The following is a 24,560-nucleotide window of genomic DNA, read 5'->3' on the forward strand; positions in this document are numbered from 1 at the left end:
CAACTTCCTCAAGAAAGCTATTTTTTTACTTCAGAGAACACCTCTATGGGAATCTCTACCTCTTCTAGTGCAATTCTATGGTCATCTTCCAGACAAAGTTGGTCATAAGAGTTGTGCTGGAGAATCTATTAATTCCTAATTAGGTGTTCTATCAAGTAAAAAAATGTTATTTGAAGTTTTTTTTACTTTCACAGAAGCCCTGTACCTCTAACACCAGCAAGTGTGGAGGGTAGACTGTAATGGAAAATTGCCTTGTAAAGCAAGGGTTGCCAAGAAACGAGCTTACCAGCTGGTGTCACAGCACCTTCTTGCAATCCTCCCTGATAGAATGGAATGAACTTGTAGCAAAAATCAGGAAGCATAAACAAAAAAACCTGCAACAAGGTAAATTGGAGAATATCTAATACATCATTCAAACTCTTTACCATAAACCAAACCAAATAGTTCTGAAACATGAGCAACTCTGTGGTTGGGAGAAGGAATTGCAACTTTTCATGGACTTTTATTCAAATTTCACATTGTAAGTTTCTTTTTCATTTCAAACTTAAGTTTGGATGGAATGTCTACTATAGCCACAATCGAGAGCTTTCTCGATTGTGGCCCCTTATTTATGGAATGCCTTGCCAGTTGAAACCCGAACCATCCAAGAGCTACTTGCTTTTCGGAAAGCCTGTAAGACCTTTCTTTTCCAACAAGCTTTCGATGGATGAATAACTCGGGACTATGTTGGTTCTCGTTTTTATTGTATTTTAAAGTTGGTTGTATCGTTTTAATCTACTGCTGTAAACCGCTCCGAGCCAAATTGGGAGTGGCGGTATACAAGTCTAATAAATAAATAAGTATCAGCTTTGTATCATAGTTCCTGCAAAAATGGTGGTCACTACTGATCATGTAACTGCACCGAAATGTTAAAGATGTCAGTCTAAATACCAACTCTGTTCAAAGTAATTCATGACATTTGTTTGGGAGATAGCTAAATTACAAATTTGGGCTAAAACTTATAGTTGTGGTTTTTGACTCATCAGAGTGGACTTGGTGATTAAGGACATGGATTTGTATAGCATTAAATACATTTACATTATACTTCTTGTTCTTGTTTGCCTTCAAGTTGTTTCTGACTTATGGTGACATTATCACAGGATTCTCTTGGCAAAATTTCTTCAGAGGGAATTTGCCTCTTTCTTCCTCCGCTGAAGCTGTGAGTGTGTGACCTGCCCAAGGTCACTTCTTGGGTTTCCATGGCTGACCACAGATTCAAGCCATGATCTCCAGAGTCTTAGTCCAACACCTTAACCATGCTGACTTTTTGAATTGTTTATATTATAATGTCAATACGTAAATAGAAGTCTGAAGTTTGTTAGGAAACCTCTGTTGGCTTTATTCCAAATCGGGAACAGGTACATACGTTTGCAAGAAGTCTATATAAATACTCAGACATGCTCTTTGGGGTAAAGGAAGGGAAAATGAAAGGGAAATTGGCAGAAAGGTACAAAGGCGCTTAGTTGACAGCTAAGATGTTTGGAGAAGGGGAGAGAAAGGAAGGGATTGCCAGTATTTCATAGAAATGATTACAGTGGTCATGGAAATCTAAATTGGAGCCTTTATCATTGCTAGTTATATTCATAAGCAGTGAACAATGATCAGAGACATAAACCAGCAATATTCTCAGGTTTCTTAACTATGAGCTTTGAATGTAGCGAAAGGCTACATTATGCCTATATCCCGTTAGAATTCAATAAAGAAGCCTGAAGACACACACCTGGAAAATTACCCAGGTGCTATAGATGGTTGCAGCTTTCCAAGTCAATGATGGTGTTTTGTTCCAGATTTCCAAAAGGTGGGCTTTGTCCGTGAACACGTGAATGACTGGCTGAGTCAGAGAGCAATTGTACTGATCACATGCCATTATAAAATAATACACAATCAGGGGGGCAAACAGGAGTAGGAAGATGACACCTGCTAAGGAAATCCAGTCAACTTTCCTGAAAGAGAGAAACAGGAATTAGAACATTTTGTTAAACTGGATGATAGGCTGGACTAGATCGCAAACATAATAATGACCCACTAATTATCATGAAAAAAAAAATAGAAAGGGGTGAATGGGGAAAAAACTGCCAAAGGGAACAGTTCTGCAAAAATCTTATGATAATAATAATAATAATACTTTATTTATATTCTGCCCTATCTCTACACTTAACAAAGTAGCTGAAGAAAATGCTTCAAAATGATGGATCCAATTTCAGAGCTATCGTAATTTCAAATCGGGTCCATCTTTTGGACACCCTGTATTCCTGGGAGTTATGTATTCCTGGGAGTTATATAGTGGACCGGGCTGTGGCGCAGCTGGCTGCATTAAAATCACTACTCACCAAAAGGTCATGAGTTCGAAGCCAGCCCAGGTCGGAGTAAGCTCCCAACCATTTGTCTAGCTTCCTGTCAAACTTTGCAGCCCGAAAGACAGTTTCATCTGTCAAGTAGGAAATTTAGGGAAATTTATGTGGGAAGGCTAATTTAACTAATTTACGATGCAATAAAAATCTCCAGCAGCATCCAAAGGAATGAGGAAGTACTCCATCGGTGTCACAAGTGGATGATGATGCAACAGCTCCCCTGGTGGCCGGAATTCAAGCATACCCTCATGAAGCTGGAATGTTAAATAACCTCTGTGTGTCTGTCTATATATGTTGTTTGTCTATGGCATTGAATGTTTGCCATGTATGTGTGCATTGTGATCCACCGCGAGTCCCCTGCGGGATGAGAAGGGCAGAATATAAATACTGTAAATAAGTAAATAAAATAAATAAAGGAAAATTGATACTGGAGGCAGAAATAACATAGAAAGACTAAGGTTGAGTTCCTACATCACAACCACATGGCAGAATCCCCTTACCATGCTCTACCCCATTGTCCTTTAGAACTTCCAGTTCCATTAATGCCACTTTTATTTCTTCCTCCTTCAGAAAATTGTGTTTCATTATGAGCTGCCATTGGAAGCTGTAAAAAGATATGTACACACACAACATACACACACACACAAAGTTAAAACAAGAGACAACAAAATGAGAATAATCTCTTCCAATAATTTTGCAACTTGTACCTACCAATGCAAACACATATACATTTACTTTTTAAAAAATATCTCCAATAACCATAACAAGGGAGGAAAAGATGTGACTTGTTGAATAACAATTTTTGACCATAGAAAAAATTCTGCTTAATAATTTCTCTGGTTTTTCTTTGTCCCTTAACCACCATTGGACACTTGAACATTACACATAGGAATAAACCTACCACAGTGAAATACAAAGTAATTTTACTGAAATGGAAGGTCACTGCCAATCATTAAAACTCAAAATGGGTTTCTCAAAAACAAGTATGCTAGATGAATGTTTATCTCTTCCTAAAATAAAGTTACACATTTGGTGGAAGGAAGTGCTATGGATGTAGCATACCATGATTTGTGTGAGGCCTTCAACGAAGTTTCCCATGATATTATCACAAAAAACCTAGTAAAATGTGGGCAAAACTGTGCTACTATTAGGTGGATTTGTAAATGGTGGAATAGCGATCTGGAAAAGTGCTCCCCAATGGCTCTTCTTCATCTTGGAGAGAAGTGACCACTGGGGTGCCATGGGGTTCAGTCAATGGAATAGATGGCATACTTATCAAATTTGCAGATGATACTAAATTATGTGGGGTAGTGAGTACACCAAAAGCCCAGAATTCGAAATGAGTTTAAGAGATTGGAGATCTAACTAACAAAATGAATTTCAACAAGGAGAAATGTAAGGTATTATACTTAAGCAGAAACAAAGAAAAACAAAGTATAGCTATAGAATGGGTGACTGAAAATTGACCAACAAGTTACCATATTAAAATAAATCTGCGCCAATCTGTATCACTAAAACCATAAATCACACTTTTCAAAAGAGTTAATTAAACTGAAGTCCTGATAGTTTCAATTGGAATTCAGGTATTCATTCATCTGTTACAAAGCTATATGCATTTCAACAGACGTCATCAGTGGTAAGTGTATATATTCAATTACCCAAATGTCTCCTACAGCCATGAATCTAATTAAAACTGTACAGTGACTATTGCTTTGAAAATATAATTATACATGTAGAATAAACATCAGTAATGTACCAAACCAACCAGAAAAGAATAAGCTTATGCACACTAATCAGTATTGACATCTCTCCTTCACTTTCCATAGCCTGTTAATGACATATAAAAGTTGTGCTTATGTACTGCTGCTGTCTCTCCTTCCACCTTCTCTCATCTGTTCTAAATTATAGTATCTTGAAAACAACAATGGCAACAAACATTTTACATATTAAATGTTCTGTAATGAGACTGCCATTACAATTGCACATAATTCCAGATCATTCCTTGTATTGCTTACTGCCTTTGGGCAGTAAGCAATACAAGGAATGATCAGGGATTATGTGCAATTGATATTTGACATTGGGAACGGCCTTAGACCATGATTTCTGGATTATGTGGTTTTAACATTTATATCAATATGTATTTCACTCCAAATTTTAATTGACTAAATGTTGTTACGTTTTTATAATCTAATTGATAGTTATGTGTTATGGTTGCTCTATGTTAAGCTTTATATTTATTTATTTATTTATAACATTTATATGCCGCCCTACTCACCCCGAAGGGAACTCAGAGCAGCTTACTCTCTCTCTCTCTCTCTCTCTCTCTATATATATATATATATATACACACACACACACACATACACACACAATATATTATTAGCATAGTAAAATAACAGTATTATCTATATATATAAATCTGTTCGGTTGGTTCAACGGGACAGCAAAACTCTAAAACCCCCCAAAGAAACTTAACCAAAATTCCCATGCCCATAACACAACCCACAAGGTACAAACATATCTACTCAAAATGAAAAACAACACAACAACACACTCACAAAACGGCAAAACAACAAAACTCAAAAAAACCCCAACGAAACTTAACCAAAATTCCCATGCCCATAACACAACCCACAAGGTACAAACATATCTACTCAAAATGAAAAACAACACAACACACTCACAAAACGGCAAAACAACAAAACTAAAAAAAAAAAAAACCAACGAAACTTAACCAAAATTCCCATGCCCATAACACAACCCACAAGGTACAAACATATCTACTCAAAATGAAAAACAACACAACAACACACTCACAAAACGGCAAAACAGCTGAGCATGCGCATTGGCACCCAGCCAGAAAAAAGGGAATGAAGGAAGGAAAGAGGGAGTGAAGGAAGGGGAAGATGTAGAGAAAAAGGGAGGGAAGGAAAGAAGGGAAGAGAGAAGGAAGAAAAGAGACCAGAAGAGAAAGAAAAAGGGGGAAGGAAGGAAAGAGATAGAGAAGGAAGAGGAGAAGGAAAGATGGGAGGGAAGGAAGGAAGGAAGGAAGGAGGGAAAGAAGGAGAGAAAGAGGGAAGGTTGGCCACAGCAACATGTGGCGGGTAAAGGTTGTTATTTCTATTATTATTATTATGCTATTATTCCTATTAGACCCTGGGGGAATGGGAGAGGTGTCCGGTCCCAGAGGCAATGCATTGCATTATTGTTATTGTTATGATGGTGGTGAAATAAAAGGAAATAAAAAGTGAAAGAAGGAAGCAAACAGGGAGGGAAGAAAGGCAAAGGAAGAAAGGGGGAGGGAATGAAGGAAAGAGAGAAGGATGAAACCAAGTAGTGAAAGAAGGAAAGAAAGAAAGAGGTAGAGAAGGAAGAAAGGAGAGAAAGGGGGAGGAAAAGGGGGAAGGAATAGGTAGGGACCTCTCTTTCATAATAGTCCAGATATCTACCTCAACTTTGATAAGTTTTACTAGAGGCCACAGCAACGCGTGGCAGGGTACAGCTAGTATATTATATGTATGTGAGGCATTAAATTTTGCCATAAATATGTTGAAAACTGCTTTGAGCCCCCACCCCCCACCCGGGGGGGTGGGTGGGTGAGAAAAGCAATATACAAATGAAGTAAATAATAAATAAATTATATATTTTTTTCTTCTCTCAGATGACATTCCTTTGTCAGTGGTAAAAAATACAAGATGATGTGTGAAAATAATGTCCTGAAGAGAAACAAAACAAACTTAAGAATTAAACTAAAAGGTTGTCATCCAGCCTGTGGCCCCATCCACATTGCCATTATAATGCAGATTGAAATGCATTATATGGTCAGTGTAGACTCATATGATGCAGCATAACTGCATTGAACTGGATTATATGAGTCTACACTGACTATATAATGCAGTTCAATCTGTATTATAATGACAGTGTAGAAGGGGCCTATCTCTTTATTAAGAGATTAGGAATTGTGTAAGGCTCATAAATTAACACGTTTGTAATTCCTTCAGCTGGTGGGTCTAGATTTTAATTCTGAGTTCCTTTCTGTTGATTCCTGCAGCCTTGTGCATAACTTGTTCATATTTTGAGGGGACATCCTCTAGCTCAGTGGTTCTCAACCTGTGGGTCCCCAGGTGTTTTGGCCTACAACTCCCAGAAATCCCAGCCAGTTTACCAGCTGTTAGGATTTCTAGGAGTTGAAGGCCAAAACATCTGGGGGCCCACAGGTTGAGAACCACTGCTCTAGCTGTTGGTTCAAAATATGATCTTGCCTTAAAAGGTCTTGCTTAGTGAACTACAATTACATCTACTGGTACTCCTCAATCTTTGTGAGTAGGGTACCCTCTTTAGTTGCAGTGGGCAGTAACTATCATATCAATGAGGGGAAAAAATTACATCAGTAGGTTTCTGGCATATTTGTAGAAAAAACAGCCTGTCTTTTATAATGTCAACATCCAAAAAACAAATCCTATTTCAGTCAAATACCATATCAAATTTAACACCAGTATGAATTGAGTTTGAAAGATATAATATGATCCCTGTATCTGCAGAGGTTACAGTCCAAGTTTCCTTGAAACTATGAATAATAGTGAACCATATATACTACAGAATTACACTGAAGGATTTAGAAAGCTGCACAAACACTTTGGGGACAAAGGCTTGTATCAGGCATAAGTTAAACCATCTTTTAAATTATCTTTAACAATTGTCATTAGCATGACAAGGACAAACACTACATTATAAATAAAATATAATACCTAACAATTACTAATGGATAGAAAGATACAAAGAAAACAAACCCATACAAATCTCACATGTAACTACTGCCTAGCTACTACTACCACCCAGATCAAACAGGTTCTATTTCCCATACACACATTAAAAGTTGAGTTCTTGCCCCATCAAGCAAAAGTATTTATCAAATTGCTAGAAAATAATTCTCATTACTACTTTTGTTTAGACTTCTGCTAGAAAGTCCACAGAATTAGTTAATCCTCCTATTATTAGAAGCATTATTATACATTACCAACTATGGTGCTCCATTTACGAACGCAGGCATATCTGGAACGCATTCCAGTCAATGAGTGTATCCAGGGAGAAACTATGTATGCTCATGTTTTTGTTCTATATATGTTTCATGCATGCAATACATATTATGCAGATTGTCATTATTAAGAAATAGTGGGCCACCCATGTGACTATGTGCGTTATGTTTGTTTTTCCAGCCTGTGAAATAGCATATTTGGCTGTGTGGGTGTCAGGCACCACCATCTCACCTGGATAGATCTGCAGCCAGCATTTTTAAATGAGTATGGATCATGAACAAAAGAAGGAAATCCCCCAGGTGTCAAGGGAAAGGAATATGACCATCTGAGGCCTCTTTTACACTACCATATAATCCTGATTATCAAAGCAGGCAATCCACATTATCTGCTTTGAACTGGATTATATGAGTCAACACTGCTAGATAATAAAGTTCAAAGCAAATAATCTGGATTTTATATGGCAGTGTAGAAGGGGTATGAGCAGGCATGTAGCCGGGGGGGGGGGGGGCTCGGGGGGCTTCAGCCCCCCCCCCCCGAAATTCTCATGGTGGTTCGCGAAAAGGCCTTACTGGTGCATTATTTAAACTGTTATGTTTATTCATATCATGATGTCATCACCATACTCAATATATCCCATATGCACGGGGGTATTGGGGTAATGATACAAAAGGTTTGCTAGGCTAGACCCTCTTTCACTCAGACTCAGCCCCACCCCCGAAACCCCCCTGAAAAAAAATCAGCCCCCTCCCCCCCCCCAAAACAAAATCCTGGCTACGGGCCTGGGTATGAGAATACCAAAGCCAGACTGGGACCCTAGGACTGATGTGAACCCAGACCTGAGGATTTCCGTCTATGGACTTAGGAATGGGTAAGACTTAAAATGCAGTGCAAAATACCAATAATGCTATGCCAACTGCTACGGTTTCTGTGATACTCAAAGTAATGTCCTTAGACCCTGAGCCATTGCCTGCCACGTTTGCCAAGTTTTCGGGAAAGAAATAAATACTTGCACCCAATGGACATAAATAGAGTGCTGGTTCCTGGTACATTGGGGAAATACTGTGATTTCCAGCCCCCACAACAGATTAGCTTGAAAAGCACTAATTTATCAAAATAGCAACTGAAGTGTTATGAAATCCCAAGGTCTGTGGAAGGACAGTCCTGTCTTTTCCTGTTCCAAAGAGTGTTTGGTGTGTGTGTGTGTATTTGCATTCATGTAACTCATTTAAGAGTTAGGGAAAGGGTTTTATTTTGGGGGTGGCAGGGGATTTTTCTATGCTCTGCTAGTACTGTTTGCTACAGCTTTATCTTATTATTGATCAGGCTACCAATATCTGTAGAATTACTTTCATGGTTGCATTGAATGTTCACAGACCACTAATAAAAAACTCCCCAAAGCACTATGAAAAGTATTTGAAAGTTCATTTTTGCTTTTGAAATGAAGTCAGTCTTCCACGTTTACTAGTAATAGGGACACAAGACTGAGTTCAGAGTTCCAAAGTAGTTTACACTCTGTTTAGTCACTTGTGGGGAGACGACGGGGTGGAATGCTGCTTTACCCAGTAGGCTCTATAGCAGGCATGGTCAAACCTGGGCCCCCCAGATGTTTTGGACTTCAACTCCTACAATTCTTAACAGCTGGTAGGCTGTTAGGAATGGTGAGAGTTGAAGTCCAAAACACCAGGAGGGTTGAAGTTTGCCCATGCCTGCTCTATAGCAAAGGCAAATCGCTGGAGCCTCTTCTAGTTTATCAGTTCTACCTCATTAATAACATTTGCCACCTTGACCAAATTCCAATATTGCTTGGCCACATACGTCTTGTTTTTCTTCTGTGAAATATGAGGGGTATCCAGTTTCGCCTTACTTCCAGAAATCAAGGAATTGTAGTTTCCTGAGATGGGGCAGAGTGTTTTACAGCAGTGCTCCTGAATCTAACCAGGCTATCAACTTTTAAAATATATTTTAGAAGTACTGACTGCCCTCTAAGTGCTATTAGAATTGTCCAAGAACCAAATGTTCGGTTTGCTGTGAGTTTTGTTGAAGGCTTTCGTGGCCGGAATCACTGGGTTGCTGTGAGTTTTCCTGGCTATATGGCCATGTCCCACAAGCATTCTTTCCTGACGTTTTGCCCACATCTATGGCAGGCATCCTCAGAGGTTGTGAGGTCTGTTGGAAACTAGGCAAGTGAAATTTATATATCTGTGGAGTGTCCAGGGTGGGAGAAAAAACTCTTGTCCACTTGAGACAGATGTGAATGTTGCAATTGGCCACCTTGATTAGCTTTGAATGGCCTTCAAAATCCAACAAACCACATGCTCATTTCTAATATCAGCACAACCATTAAGAGAAATTGACTATGGTTTTGAAAATCATGTATCACTTTTTTGCCATGCATGGATGGTAAGTCTATGAAAAAGCATTCTTTGTTGGCACCTCTTAGTCATTGTACACTCTTCCCACAGAGAACCATAGAAGGATATGCTTGGCTACTTTTCCAGAATGCTCTAAGGACCTCATCACATGAGCTTCTTTTGGCAGTGGAGACAGGGTTTTGCAAATTTGGCCACGGAGCCCAACAGCTCCCATCACACCCAGTAAAATTTCTTCCGGAGAGGCTCTGTGACTGAACTGGGAAAACCCTGCACTGATACCAAAAATAAGCTGGCAGCGGACAATAGTATGTTCCCCGTTTTTCCATTAGGAAAGATGAGTTGAGTCAGCTTTAGGAGCCTTCCTCCGTGTGATGATGTGGGGGGAAGCCAGGATGGTGTGGAGCAATAAGTCCCCATGCCCCCTAGGTGGGTGCTGCCAAATTCACCGCGATCCACCACGATTCCAGTGGCATGTGTAACAAGGTCCCATGACATGCCTTTTTGATTATTTTTTTTTTAAAAAAAAATACTAGCAACCTGTCTTTGTTTAAGCTTTCCCTCAGATTCAAGAAATAATGAACTGCAAACAGTTCAGTATAAAATCACATGGCCTTACAGCATGGTCTTTTTGTGAAACTACAAAGTCTAAAGTCTACACGTTAATGGGCTTTGGTATGAGATTAGCCACGTTATCACTCCAGGGCTTTAAAGCGGGCAGCCCCGCATGTCTGCTGCCTGCAGAATTCTGGGAAATGTGGTTTGAGAAGGCGAGGACCTTGTAGCTGAGAATCCAAAAGGGTCTGCCCAAACTACATTTCCCAGAATTCTGCAAGTGGCTGAAATGTGCCACTGCCCACTTTAAAGCCCTGGTCATTAATCTACAGTTCATGATGCTATACAGAATCAAAAGGTAAAGACGTTCGAGAGTACAATTTGCCCTCCACATTTGTGGGTTTGACTTTTGTAGATTTGATTATTCGCGGATTTGATTAAAAGTTTGTCTTTAGGAATCTCTTAGTGCTTCTATGGTCAATCTCCAGCTGACAATGACCACAGCACTGTGCTGGAGGACCTAGAAATCCCTAGAGTAGTGATTCTCAACCTGTGGGTCCCCAGATGCTTTGGCCTACAATTCCCAGAAATCCCAGTTTAACAGCTGTTAGGATTTCTGGGATTTGATGGCCAAAACATCTGGGGACCCACAGGTTGAGAACCACTGCCCTAGAGAGATGTTCTCTCAGGTTAAAAAAAAGATAGCAATTCCTTCTTTCATGTCACTTTCTGGGAGTTATGGTATCCCAACCCCAGCAAATGCGAAGGCTGACTGTATATATTATCTGGAAAGCAAAGAACATACTACTGGGGCTTTAAACTAAAATGGCTATATACATTTTCTCCTTGCAGCTTTTTTCTCTCTGACTCATTTTTTTTATAAACGATTTAAAGGGTCATGTCCCGAGTTGCCCTTTTCTGTACTTCTGCAGGAACAAAACAAAAACAAAAATCCCAAGAGGAAAGGAAGGAATTCTGTTATCTTCCTTTTTTTTCTCCCTCTTTAATAGGTGATGAGAGCGAGAAACAGAACTGTACTCAAAGCAAGTCTAGACACTATGAACTGAGATGTACTGAAAGGAATTTGCTTCTGGGTGCTGATTTTGAACTTGCCTTTTTTTCTTCCCAATATTTCAGACAACAAATTTTGCAATACAAGGCGCTGCTTATCTTTTTGTAGAGAATGGTGTGATAGAAATGAAAGAGAATGAAATGTTTCTCCTGTCATACCGAGAGAACATCTGTGGGAAGACAAGTCAGCAAATATTAGCCTGTCTGCTGTAGTCAAGAGATTAGATCTATGTAGATTCACCCCACTCCCTCCTGTATCAATACAAGAGATGACTGGGAATTCTCTTATTCCCTGCAGCAGCTATTGCAAAGAGTAGAAGAGAGAGAGAGATAGGGAGAGGGAGAGAGAAAACCAGGACAAAGCTTCAGACATTAAAGAAAACTGTCCCTTTAGGTAGAACTGGAAGTTATATGTTAACTAGTTATGTGCTAAGCGTCTACCTCCTTTCATCAACCAGGCTAGGAGCCTCCAGTGGCGCAATGGGTTAAACCCTTGTGCCTGGCAGGACAGCTGACAGAAAGGTCGGTGGTTCGGATCCTGGGAGTGGGGTGAGCCCCCGTCTGTCAGCTCCAGCTTCTCATGCGGGAAAATGAGAGAAGATTCCCACAGGATGGTAAAACATCCGGGCATCCTCTGGGCAAGGGCCTTGCAGACAGCCAATTCTCTCACAACAGAAGTGACTTGCAGCTTCTCAAATCACTCCTGGCACAGAAAAAAAATCAACTAGATTCAACAAATTAGGATCATAGAATCATAGAGTTGGAAGAGACCTCATGGGCCATCCAGTCCAACCCCCTACCAAGAAGCAGGAAAATCTCATTCCAAGCACACCTGACAGATGGCTATCCAGCCTCTGTTTAAAAGCCTCCAAAGAAGGAGCCTCCACCACACTCTGGAGCAGAGAGTTCCACTGCTGAACAGCTCTCACAGTCAGGAAGTTCTTCCTAATGTTCAGATGGAATCTCCTTTCTTGTAGTTTGAAGCCATTTTTCCACATCCTAGTTTCCAGGGCAGCAGAAAACAAGCTTGCTCCCTCCTCCTTATGACTTTCTCTCACATATTTATACATGGCTATCATGTCTCCTCTCAGCCTTCTCTTCTTCAGACTAAACATGCCCAGCTCTTTAAGGATGTTGATCAACACCACAGTACAGTCAATCCTCCATGTCCACAAATTCACAGCTTGAACACATAAAAAGATCAGACAAGCAAACCTTGACGTTTCCATTTTATATATGGGACACCATTTCTCTAAGCCATTGTATTCAATGAGATTTGAGCACCCACAGGAGGATCCTGGAACCACACCTTAGTGGATACTGAGGGCCCACTACACTTGGCATTAAGAGTGGAAATAGCAGGTTAAACTTATGAAACCACTGACACTGCCATATGTGCTAACATGTCTCCCACTTCCTCTAGACAACAGAAAACCTTGTGGTGCAAGGTTTTCTGCATCTTTCTTTGCTTGCTGCAGGGAGATGGTCTGAAGGAGGAGGCAGATCACATAATCCAATGCTGGCTTGAAGAATTAAAAAAAGAGTGACAAATTTTGAAGATATTACTTTTTTGTTTAAAAGACAGTGATAATTGTAATGTCTTTAACTACTGAAGAAGAGGATTTCCGCCTGCACACTCTCAAATGTATTTAGGGTTCTTCAAAAACCAATGGGCACTCAATATCTATAAGATCTGGATCAGTAATTTCCAGGAAATGCATGCCATATTTAGTAAATGGCAGTAATGTGAATGCGGATATACAAAGCGTGGTTGATCATGTAACCACCACTTAATAAGGTGGTGCCAAACTACAAATCATAGGATTGCATAGCACTGAACTACAGCAATTAAATTACAGATGACATCTGTCATATAGGAGCTCTAGGTACATCTCCTGAAGCAACATCCCTTTTTGCTTTGTCTCAACACTAAGATTAGTAAAAAGATAAAGGTTTTCCCCTGTGTCCGACTGGTGGTTTTTGCTCATCTCCATTTCTAAGCCGAAGAGCCGGCGTTGTCTGTAGACACCTCCAAAGTCATGTGGCCGGCATGACTGCATGGAGCGACGTTACCTTCCCACCGAAGCAGTACCTATTGATATACTCACATTTGCATGTTTTCAAACTGCTGGGTTGGCAGAAGCTGGGGCTAACAGTGGGAGCTCAGTCCGCTCCCTGGGTTCGAACCTGCGACCTTTCGGTCAGCAAGTTCAGCCGCTCTGTGCTTTAACCCACTGCCCCACCGGGGGCTCCAACACTAAGATTACACTAATCTAACGTGCACCCTAATTTTGGCAAGGTAATTTAGCCAAAAAAGGTGAGCATTAGATTCGAGTAAATATGGTATTTTAACCACACTTCAAGGAGAGGCAGGAAGGCAATACACAAAATAACATTATCCCACTGTACTTGATTCCAGTTTTGATCCTGGCTCACAGGCTATAGTCAGGATGAACAACAGTGAAGTAGGGTTGTCATTCCTCCTGCTGCCTGCCTGACAGACTTCACTGACACCTCTCAGTTTGCTTTAAGTGACTTCCAGCTTCTACTTGGGCTGATTCTTGGCTAACCATTTCATTTTGGGAAGTAAGACTGGAGACTCAAGATATTTGGGAAAACGGACCACTGCATTTTCTGGAAACCTGTGGGACTTTTTGCCCACTCCGGACTATAGGCCTGAAAGAAACAGTTTGCATGCCTTAAAGTGAAGCAGAGAAGAGAAACTTGGGGGTGGGGAGAGGTATGACAGGAGGGAAAGCGTGATGTAAATAGACTTGGCAGGAGAGATGAAACTTGGCATAACATCTTAATCTGCTCTTAGATTTCACCGCTATTTTATATGTAAATAGACATTCGGCATTCTAGTCTTACTTCAGGAAGCCTACTGCAGTGAAAAAGCAACACATTGAATCATTGCAGACAAAATCCAGATTAACAATCTCTTGTTTTACAAAATTCTCCATGAAATGATCTTTATCACTTTAAATAAGCTTAACAGCAGAAGCAGCATCGCCTGTTCTTTACTTTTCTTTAACGAAAGGAAAAGTCTAAAGCCAGAAATACTCGTAGAAGATTAAGATCAGATGAAGGTGTCTGCTTTGTATATAGTTCCACAAAATGAGAAACAGTTTACCAAACATAACTAATTATTAGGCAAGAAAGAAGTTGTGACACTCCTGATTTACGAGAAATCTCACGTAAATGTAAATTATTTGAAGGGTTTGATTACTCAGAGTACCAAAAGCTTTGCTACTTATTATCTCACTCATTTCTAAGGTATTCTTAAGGAGCCTTATACTTAATCAAGACAGAGTAACATACATAAAAGCATCCAGTGAACTGGATCAATGACTTTTTTGGCACACTCCTCATTACAGAGGTTTCAGTACTAATGTTCCGAAGAAGATTAAAAACTTGGATGTTTAAACGGGCATTCGGTTAAACAGTGCAATGAATGTGATGATTACAGGAATTGAAATTTGGACGACGGATTGGATCACGACTCTAGTTATGAGATGCATTGTGTTGTCTATTGTTGTGTCAATATTGTATATTATGCTTTTATGGTTTTAAATTGTATATCGTTGATTGATTCTTATCCTTGTTGTAAACCGCGTTGAGTCGCCTGTTGGGCTGAGAAACTGCGGTATACAAGTAAAGTAAAGTAAAGTAAATAAATAAATAAATAATGTTCTCAGCTTGCTACAGACTTCTTTCACTAAAGATATTCTAATGTTGCATGTGTTTTCTACCTTTATATCCCATATTTCCTCTAAAAAACTCCCACTATTTAAATTTAATCTTCACAACAGCCTTGTGCAACAGGTGACGCTGAACCACTGGATAAGGCTGTAGTTAGAGGGGTACATATTTGCAAAATATATAGTTGGATCTCCATATTTGTGAGTCTGATTTCTGTGGATTTAATTATTTACACATTTGACTCTTTCGGCATTCTAGTTTCCCCAGTCCAACCTTATGGTCAACTCTTCTGGAAGCTGAACATACTTGCAGTGAAGGACTTAGACATTCTTAGAGAGAATTCATTAGGAATCTCTTGGTTCTCCTGTGTGAGTCTATGCTGAAGAACCTAGAGAGGTGTTATCTCGAGTTAAAGAAATCACATTTTGTGTGTGTGGTTTTTCATTTTTTTGCAAATATGGAGGGCTGACTACATATGGTGAGCCATATGTTTGGAGATGCCTCTTTCTTGGCCCAGGTTTGTCACCTGCAAGAGATAACACCCAACCAGCTTGCATGCTATTGGGTTACTGAATCTAGTTCTCTCTAGTATTCCTATTTATTTCATAACAAGTTACAATAAACAAGCCATGAAGGCAGGAATTTGGGCCTGAGTTCCAAGCCCTTGGTTAGCCAGATAGGAAATCTATCTTTCTTATTTGCTATCACCTAACCCAGGAATGAGCAAATTTCAGAAATACTTGGGTCATTCTGCATGTGCTACTAAAATGGTCCTTGGCTGTCGTGGAAGTGAGACTACTAAAGCATAAAGCATCATTGCAAATAACCTCATGGGACCTAGTCTACACCTACATTGTCAAATTACTGCAGTTTGACATTATTTTAACTGCCATGGATTAATGCTATGGAATCATGGGAGGAGTAGTTCAGTGAGGCACCAGCAATATTTGGTAGAGAAAGCTAAATCCTACAATTCCATAGAACTGACCATGGCAGATAAAATAATGTCAAACTAATTTATTTCAACAGTGTAAATGCACCCTTAGTGACACCAGATTTTTTTTAAAAAACTGGCCTATATTTCTGCATCAGACAAAAAATAAATACACTTTCTTCTTTCACAATCAGCGTAAGATAGACTTTTCTTCTTGCAAAACATATAATTTAGGTGGTCAGCCTTTGGACTTACAAAATCTGCTTTATTTTTTCTCCTAAAACCCAATGATACAATTAAACCTGTTGGAAAAGACAGACCATGAGAACTAAAGAATCCTGGCTCTAGATGCCAGCACCAACAAAATGATTTGGATTTGAATCAAATGCAAATCATTGTGTTGGTGCTCTTTTTAGGCAACGAGGAGTTAAAAATCTTTGCTTATCACCCGCAATTCACTTAGCAATCTGCCTACAATTCACCCTGCTTTGATGCACACCGCTAGTTAAAGGACACATCCAGTTACACAGCTCACACCTCGAGTTAAGTGACAACTCTCTTAACAAACACATTTTGTGAGACTTGGGTGTGATTTAAAGCTTTTATGTTCTTACATTTGAACTTTATTTTTTCTACACAGAAACTGCTTGCTTGTTATGATAGAAGATTGTGCCAGAACTGTAAAAGAAATTATATATATGCAGGGTTCAACTGGCCCATATGATTTCTTCTAACTATGATTCAATAAGGAATGGTGGAAGAAAAAATCTCTTCAGTATTCACATGATAACTCCCAAGCATGGTCACAATAGTTCTTTGGCAATTTACAGACCAACAATGGTAAGGGGACATAGATGAGGTCCATAGGACTGAGGTGGGCACTGATGGGCCAAGTTACACGCTCAGGCATGCCTCCTTGGAAATTATACCACAAATCCATACTCTCCAGTATTTCACCAGGTGAAAACTGGGACATTTGTGGTCAAGCAACATCAGTGTTTGGTGAAGTTGGCAAAAGTGGTTACTGAGGAAGACACAAACACACAAGCTAGAGAAAAGTGACAACAGTTTGCCTTTGATTCAATCATTCTACAGAGAAGGTCTCCTGTTCTTGACCCCCTACTGAATTAATTACATGCAATTACATGCAAGTTACTTTTGAAGTAAGCCAAGAACAAAGGGCAAATGTGGGATAAGTTGTTTTGCTGTACAGATCATTCCATAGAAAATCCTGGAACCTGTTTGAGGTCCAGGTGATGATGACTCAACAAAAGAGCAATGATGCACATTAAGGGCTTTCTTTCATGCACTTTTCTGGGAGTTTGTTGTCTGACTGCCACAGTTGAAAGCTAGTTTGGACCTGCATTAAATGTGTTGGTGTAAATGGGTTAGAGTTGCAGTGAATTGGGTGCTTGGTGTGATCCAGAATTCATCTTATATTATAAAATGCACAAACCATTGTACACATTCACACCTAGCTCCAACAGACATTCATCCCTAACTCCAACAGACAAGAGTTTTTTCCCCCACCCTGGACATTCCACAGATATATAAACCCAATTTTCCTAGCTCCAACAGACCTCATAACCTGAGGATGCCTGCCATAAATGCAGGTGAAACGTCAGGAGAGAATGCTTCTAGAACATAGCCATATAGCCCGAAAAAACCTACAACAACCCATTGTACACAGCTAAGTACAATTGTATTTGCTGGGTGAAACGATACTGTGGTCTGTTTGACATGTATATTTTCTCTTTCAATTGTGTGTTCACAAGAGTTCACAAGGTGACTGCAGACCAGCCCAAAGTGTAAAGAGTAAGAAAAAACAAACCTGCTGTGTAAGCCCATATGTTATCACTTTGTTGTATAAACAGTCAGTATTTATCCTAGCTGTGAAACATGTTTGGAATAAAATCCCTTTTGTTCCCAAATTAGTTCTGTCTCCAAAGAATGCAACACACTGTACCATGTATAGCAGTGGTTCTCACCCTGAGGGTCCCCAGATGTTTTGGCCTTCAACTCCCATATATCCCAAGAGCTGGTAAACTGGCTGGGATTTCTGGGAGCTTTAGGCCAAAACAACTGGGGACCCACAAGTTGAGAACCACTGATGTATAGAGTAAAAAGATAATATATTGTGAAATTGTGGATTGCCAATATAGGGTGTACAGAAACTGCCCATTGACCTGCCACCTGGCTTGGAACAGAAAACTGCAAACTAAGAGACAGCATGTTATAACATGATTTCAACAGCACGATAGAAGAAATCTAATTTGTGGCTCCAGCAGGTTGCAATCTAGCCTCCTGTATAATTTTGATCCCAAAGATATTAGCTTATAATGCATTAAAGAGCTGTCTTCTGCATGAGGAGATTATTCAGAATCCTCCTTTGATAGGATGAATAGCAAGAGGGATTAAGCAGAAAGTCTCTGATTATCAGGTGCCTGGGCCAATCATTCCAAGGCAAAGGCAAAGACCTTGAAATATTGCCTCCCACCTTTGGGCTGAAGAACAAAGGAACGATTGTTGGCGTCAAAACAGAGGAGGGGCTCAAAACATACCTTTCTCTCTGCTTTAGGGTTGGGACTCACAACTCCCATCATTACTTATTAATATGCCCAGGATAGATGGTAACTGTTGCCAAATAATATTTGGAGAGCTACGTATTGCAGCTGTATTCACATTAGCTGCATCCGGTCATCAAATCCATGACACTTGCTTTCAAGTTCTTAATGAAGGATGCAAATATGGCCCAGATTTAAAAGTAGTTTGAGATCAGGGACACGCTAACATTAAGGAATGTATGTTGTCTTATGAATGGGTGTGATGGGCATGCACAGTTGTTGTTGGACCACAACCCTCATCATCCCACTCATGATTAATTATCCTAGCTAGGGTCTGATGGTAGCCGTAGTCTAAGCACTTCAAGGGCCTCAACTTAACCCCCACTTGAATAATGTTTTGATGCTTGGGTTTCTTCTTTGTTTCTATGTTAATTTTACTGTTCTTCCAGACATGCTATACAGTATCTGGTAGGGTTTGGTTCCAGGACTGTATGGATGTCCGAATGTGTGGGTGCTCAAATGCCATGACATGCAATGGAATAGTTAAAATGGCAAAATAAAGCGTTAGTTTTTGTTTTTATTTATTTGAAAAAATATTTTCAAGCTATGGCTGGTTGAATCTGTGGATGCAAAGGGTCAACTCTTCCCTAAGCTTCAGATATTGATTCAGGATCTCGCAGGCTCCTTTTAACACTTTACAGATGCAGCTTTTGAGGTCACTTTCCATGGCTTCATCCTGTGGAGTCTTGGGATTTATAGTTTGGCGAGACATTACAATTCTGTGGCTAAGATTTTTCAATAGTAAAGGTTTTCCCTTGACATTAAGTCTAGTTGTGTCCAACTCAAATTGCTCTCATCTCAATTTCTAAGCCAAAGAGCTGGCATTGTCCATAGACACCTCCAAGGTCATGTGGCTGGCATGACTGCAGGGAGCACCATTACCTTCCCACCAAAGTGGTACCTATTGATCTATTCACATTTGCATGTTTTCAAACTTCTAGGCTGGCAGAAGCTGGAGCTAACAGCAGGAGCTCACCCTGCTCCCCAGATTCAAACTGCTAACCTTTTGATCAGTAAGTTCAGCAGCTCAGCAATTTAACCTGCTGCGCCAAAGGGGGCTCTAGATTTTTTTTAATATTGCTCCCAAAACTGCAGCTCCTGGGGCCCCATCTACACTGACCATTTAATGCAGTTCCAAGCTAGCTTCTAGCTGCCTTGGCCAGAAAGCAAACTCCCACGAAAGAATGCAAAAGAAAGCCCTTAATGCGCATCAATACTCTGTGGTTTGTGTAATCATCATTCAGGTTTCAAACTGACTTAAGTGGTCAGTTAATCTTAAAATGTGCCTTAAGATTAACATAGGAGGGATGTACCAGTGGTACATCTCACCAAATAAATTGGCAAAATGTTATAAAAAACCTTTCGGACAAATGCTGGAAATGCAAAACAAATGTTGAGACATTTTTTCTACCTATCATGGACATGTAAGAAAGCCACCACATTTTGGAAGAGGATCCACGAAACAACACAGATGATTTTGGGGATAAAGTTTGAAATGAAACCAGAATATTATCTCTTGGGTATGACGGATTTTAAGATAGAGAAAAACAAAGATATTTTATTGTTTCATCAGGCTACTGCAACATGACTAATATATGCAACAAAAAAAAAAAAACCCTGGAAGAGGAACCAGCAATGGAGGAAGGGATAATCAAAACTGATATTATGAATGTCGATAGTCTAACACAGCACCTTAGACATTGACAAATGAACACATTGGAGAAGAAAGATTGGACTCTGATCAAAAACTTCTTCAAATTATAAAATGTTGCAATCGCTGGAGATTAACAGGGGACTGAGGATGAAGGACAACATCCATTGCCATGAATTCAAATAATGGAGATGGGGGTTTAATATATTCACGCTGCCCATACACTTTCCTTTCTTTTTCCTTTTTTCCCCTCTCTGCTCCCCCCTTCCCAGCTCTTACTTTCCTTACCCCCCTTTCAACCACCCCATTCTCCCTCCTTCCTTACCTTTTCCTATCTCATCACCAACTATTGATCTTATTTTATTATATTTTATTGTATCTAAGTTTAAAAGCACCACTATTTACTGTGATCTCTTGTGGTTTTGGGGAATGTATTCTTTTCCACATTACACAATAAAAAAATATTATCCTGAAAAAAAAGATTAACATAAGAGACTGTCATGGCAACTGAAGTGGAATCATAGTGCCAGTGTGAAAGCACTTTGTTAAACTGTTGGTTCAGGCCCCATCTATACTGTCATATAAAATCCAGATTATCTGCTTTGAATTAGATTATATGTCAGTATAGATGCAGCCTTGGGCAGCACTTGAATCTGGTCTTAGGAATCCAATATTTTGTCCATTCACTCTGAGACATGGGCAAACTTGGGCCGTCTTGAGTGTTTTGGACTTCAGCTCCCACGCTTCCTAACAGCCTCAGGCCCTTTCCTTTCTCCCCCCAGCCACCTGAGGGGCCTGAGGCTGTCAGGAATTGTGGGAGTCGAAGTCCAAAACACCCAGATGGTCCAAGTTTGCCTGTGCCTGCTAACAGATGCTAATACAGGAAGACACAACTATGCACAAATTCAAAGTTTATTTATTTATTTATTTTATTTACTTCATTTATATACCGCTTTTCTCAGCCCTTGGATGACTCAATGCAGTTAACAATAGCAAAATTCAATGCTCAACATCATAAAAAGAGTTTAAAAAACAGTTAAAAACAATGATATAATAAACAATCAGTTAAACAATCAGTTAAAAGTTTAGGGCTTGTTAGGTGCATACAATTTATCTGCTAACCTAACATGCATATGTGGTTTTTTTTCCTACCTCAAAACCCACATGAAATTTCCTTAGTTCACTGGGTTGCAAACAGGAGGGGTTGCCCCATCATCTCCTGCTTGCAGCTTTCTCTTTGCAGCTCTATATATTAATATCCTGTTCATTCTGACAATTGTACAATAAATAGTCACTCATTTCTGTCTAATCTTCAGTCCATCAGACCACGAAACCTTTGCACTTGGTGAACCCGGAGAGGTTGAGCTCTATCTGTTCACATTGAGTATAGTTTATTTATTCTTGGGGAGGGGGATCCTTTGGAAATTCTTTAAAAGGGCTCCATCTACATCAGGCCTGGGGAAATTTGGGCCTTCCCTCCGGGTGTTTTGGGCTTCAACTCCCACCATTTCTAACAGCCTCAGGCCCCTTCCTTTTCCCCCTCAGCCGCTTAAGCCCAAAACACCCGGAGGGAAGGCTCAAGTTTCCCCAGGCCTGATCAACACTGTAGAATCAATGCAGGTTGTTGTTGTTGTTCATTCGTTCAGTCGTCTCCGACTCTTCGTGACCTCATGGACCAGCCCACGCCAGAGCTCCCTGTCGGCCGTTACCACCCCCAGCTCCCTCAAGGTCAGTCCAGTCACTTCAAGGATGCCATCCATCCATCTTGCCCTTGGTCGGCCCCTCTTCCTTTTGCCTTCCACTTTCCCCAGCAGGTTGACGCCACTTTAATCTGCCATGGCTCAATGCTATGCAGTTGCAGTTTGGTGAGCCACCACCACTCTTTGGCAGAGAAGGCTGAAGAGTTTGTATAACTAACTACCACTCCCACGATTCCATAGCATTGAGCAAAGGTGGTGGAAGTGGTGTCAACCTGCATTGATTCTACAGTGCAGATGCCGCCAAGGACCATACAGTCCAATCAGGAATAATGTACCATCATCATTCACCATAAATGGCATTCATTTTTCAAGCAAGTGTCCTGGTATATATATGGCTTGAATATATATGTGTGTGTGTGTGTGTGTGTTTTGAATATATATATTCAAGCCATCTATATAAATAAAAATGTAATGTTCGTTTGTGGGCTTAACATAACTCAAAAACCACTGGACGAATTGACACCAAATTTGGACACCACACACTTATCAGGCCAACGAGTGACCATCACTCATAAAAACAGTGAAAAACACAGCAGAAGAGACTTTAAAAGCCGACAAACAAAAATTACATTACAATACATGCATAAAACCACATATATGTATAGATATATATGTGGTTTTGCGCGTGTATTGTAATGTAATTTTTGTTTTTTTGGCTTTTAAAGTCTTTTCTGTATATATATGTGAACACACATATATACACAAATATATACACAACATATACAAACAGAAAACACATATACAGACTGGGCCATAGCAAAGCGTGGCAAGGGACGGCTAGTGCATATATATATATATATATATATATATATATGAATGATAAACTATATACATTAAAACTATATATATGTGTGTGTGTTTTGAATATATATATATATATATATATATTCATCCATACATGTGTGTGTGTGTTCAAACCATATATATTCAAACCATACATGGGAATATATGTGTGTTTTGAATATATATATATATATATATATATTCAAACCATATATGGGAATCAGTGTGTGTTTTGAATATATATATGTATATTCAACACATATATTATGTATATACACACCATATACTTTCAAGCCATATGTGCAAATATATATGTGTGTGCTTTGAATATATGTGTGTGTATTCAAACCATATGTGTGTGTGTTCAAACTATATATATATTCAAACTATCTATGTATATGGGAGGCAGCCTGATACCAAAATTGGCACCAGAGAAATCCAAAATGGGCACCTTATATAAGCCCTCATTTGCAAAGCCGGTTTTCAAACGGGAAACAAATAAAAGGGGGGAGACTTGATAACAGGCAACTTCCTTCTATTGCAATTGCAATTACATATTATCAGATCTGTCACCTGCTAGTTGCTAATCCCAATTTTGCACCTTCTTTCCCACCTTGCAGCTGGAAACTACTCCAGAGCCCATCATCCCTTTCTTTTCCTTCTTTCTCTCTTCATCCAGTCCACGCTGGGTCATCATGCCGAAGAATCCCGGCTTCTATACTGTAGAATTAATGCAGTTTGACACCACTTTAGGTGTCAAACTGTAAAAATGCAAATGTGACGCCTAAAGTGGTGTCAAACCGCATTAATTCTACAGTGTAGATGCACCACGAGGCGCCTCTCCTTCCTTACCTTCCAGGACAAGGATCCTTTGTCAGGTCTCGAGAGAGTCTCCCAGCTCCGCGGAGAGGAACGGGACGAAGCTGAAGAGAGGTCTGTAGCGGCTCCCTTCCCTCCCAGGCACACACGGTCTCGCAGCCACGCCCCCTCTTTTGCATATTTAAATCGCCGCCCAATCACCTGCCGAATCCCTCCAGCATCATCCCGGGCTTCACCGCTGGATTGGTGCAGCTGCCTCAAACCACGAGCTGAGCCGATGCCGGTTACCACGGCAACCGGCCGCCCGATGAATATTTTAGGTTCGGAGAAGAGAAAGGCTCCTCGGAGCCCATCTACACAATGCAGCATGAATTCAGATTCACGCTACATTCACCGCCATGGGAATAAAGAGTAACACTCAAAAAGCACGGGAATTCCAGACAAGAATCAATCAGGGCCAGCTAACACCTCCCAACAAAGGATTTCCCCCCAGGCAGCAACCAGCCAGGCTTTGAAGCTGCAAGGCTGCTCAGTGTTAATCAAGGTGGTCAATTGCAACATTCACACTTGCCTCAAGCAGGCAAGAGTTCTTTCTCCCACCCTGGACATTATTCCACAGATATATAAACCCACTTGCCTAGTTTCCAATAGACCTCGCAACCTCTGAGGGTGCCTGCCATGAATGTGGGCGAAACTTCAGGAGATAATACTTCTGGAACATGGCCATACAGCCCAAAAAAATCACAGCAACCCAGTGATTCCAGCCATGAAAGCCTTCGACAATACATTAACCACCATGGCTCAGAGCTAGGGAATGCTGGGATGTGTAGTGTTGCAAGGTGTTTGCCTTTATTTATTATTTACAA

The 24,560-nt window shown here is 40.2% G+C and overlaps 1 protein-coding gene across 1 annotated transcript in view; it reads right to left on the minus strand.

Annotated features, from left to right (window-relative positions):
* Positions 1-23,853, minus strand: part of DHCR7 (7-dehydrocholesterol reductase) — a 30,961-nt gene extending 7,108 nt beyond the window's left edge. Inside the window, exons 1-4 of the mRNA XM_060765552.2 lie at positions 23,728-23,853; positions 2,891-2,994; positions 1,760-1,982; positions 287-374 (exon numbers count right to left, since the gene is read on the minus strand). Of these exons, the coding sequence (XP_060621535.2) occupies positions 287-374; positions 1,760-1,982; positions 2,891-2,988 (409 nt within the window). The 5' untranslated portion in view covers positions 2,989-2,994; positions 23,728-23,853. The remainder of the gene's footprint in view (positions 1-286; positions 375-1,759; positions 1,983-2,890; positions 2,995-23,727) is intronic.
* Positions 23,854-24,560: the final 707 nt, after the last annotated feature.

Source organism: Anolis sagrei, chromosome 1 (assembly GCF_037176765.1).
Source record: "Anolis sagrei isolate rAnoSag1 chromosome 1, rAnoSag1.mat, whole genome shotgun sequence".
Taxonomy (NCBI): domain Eukaryota; kingdom Metazoa; phylum Chordata; class Lepidosauria; order Squamata; family Dactyloidae; genus Anolis; species Anolis sagrei.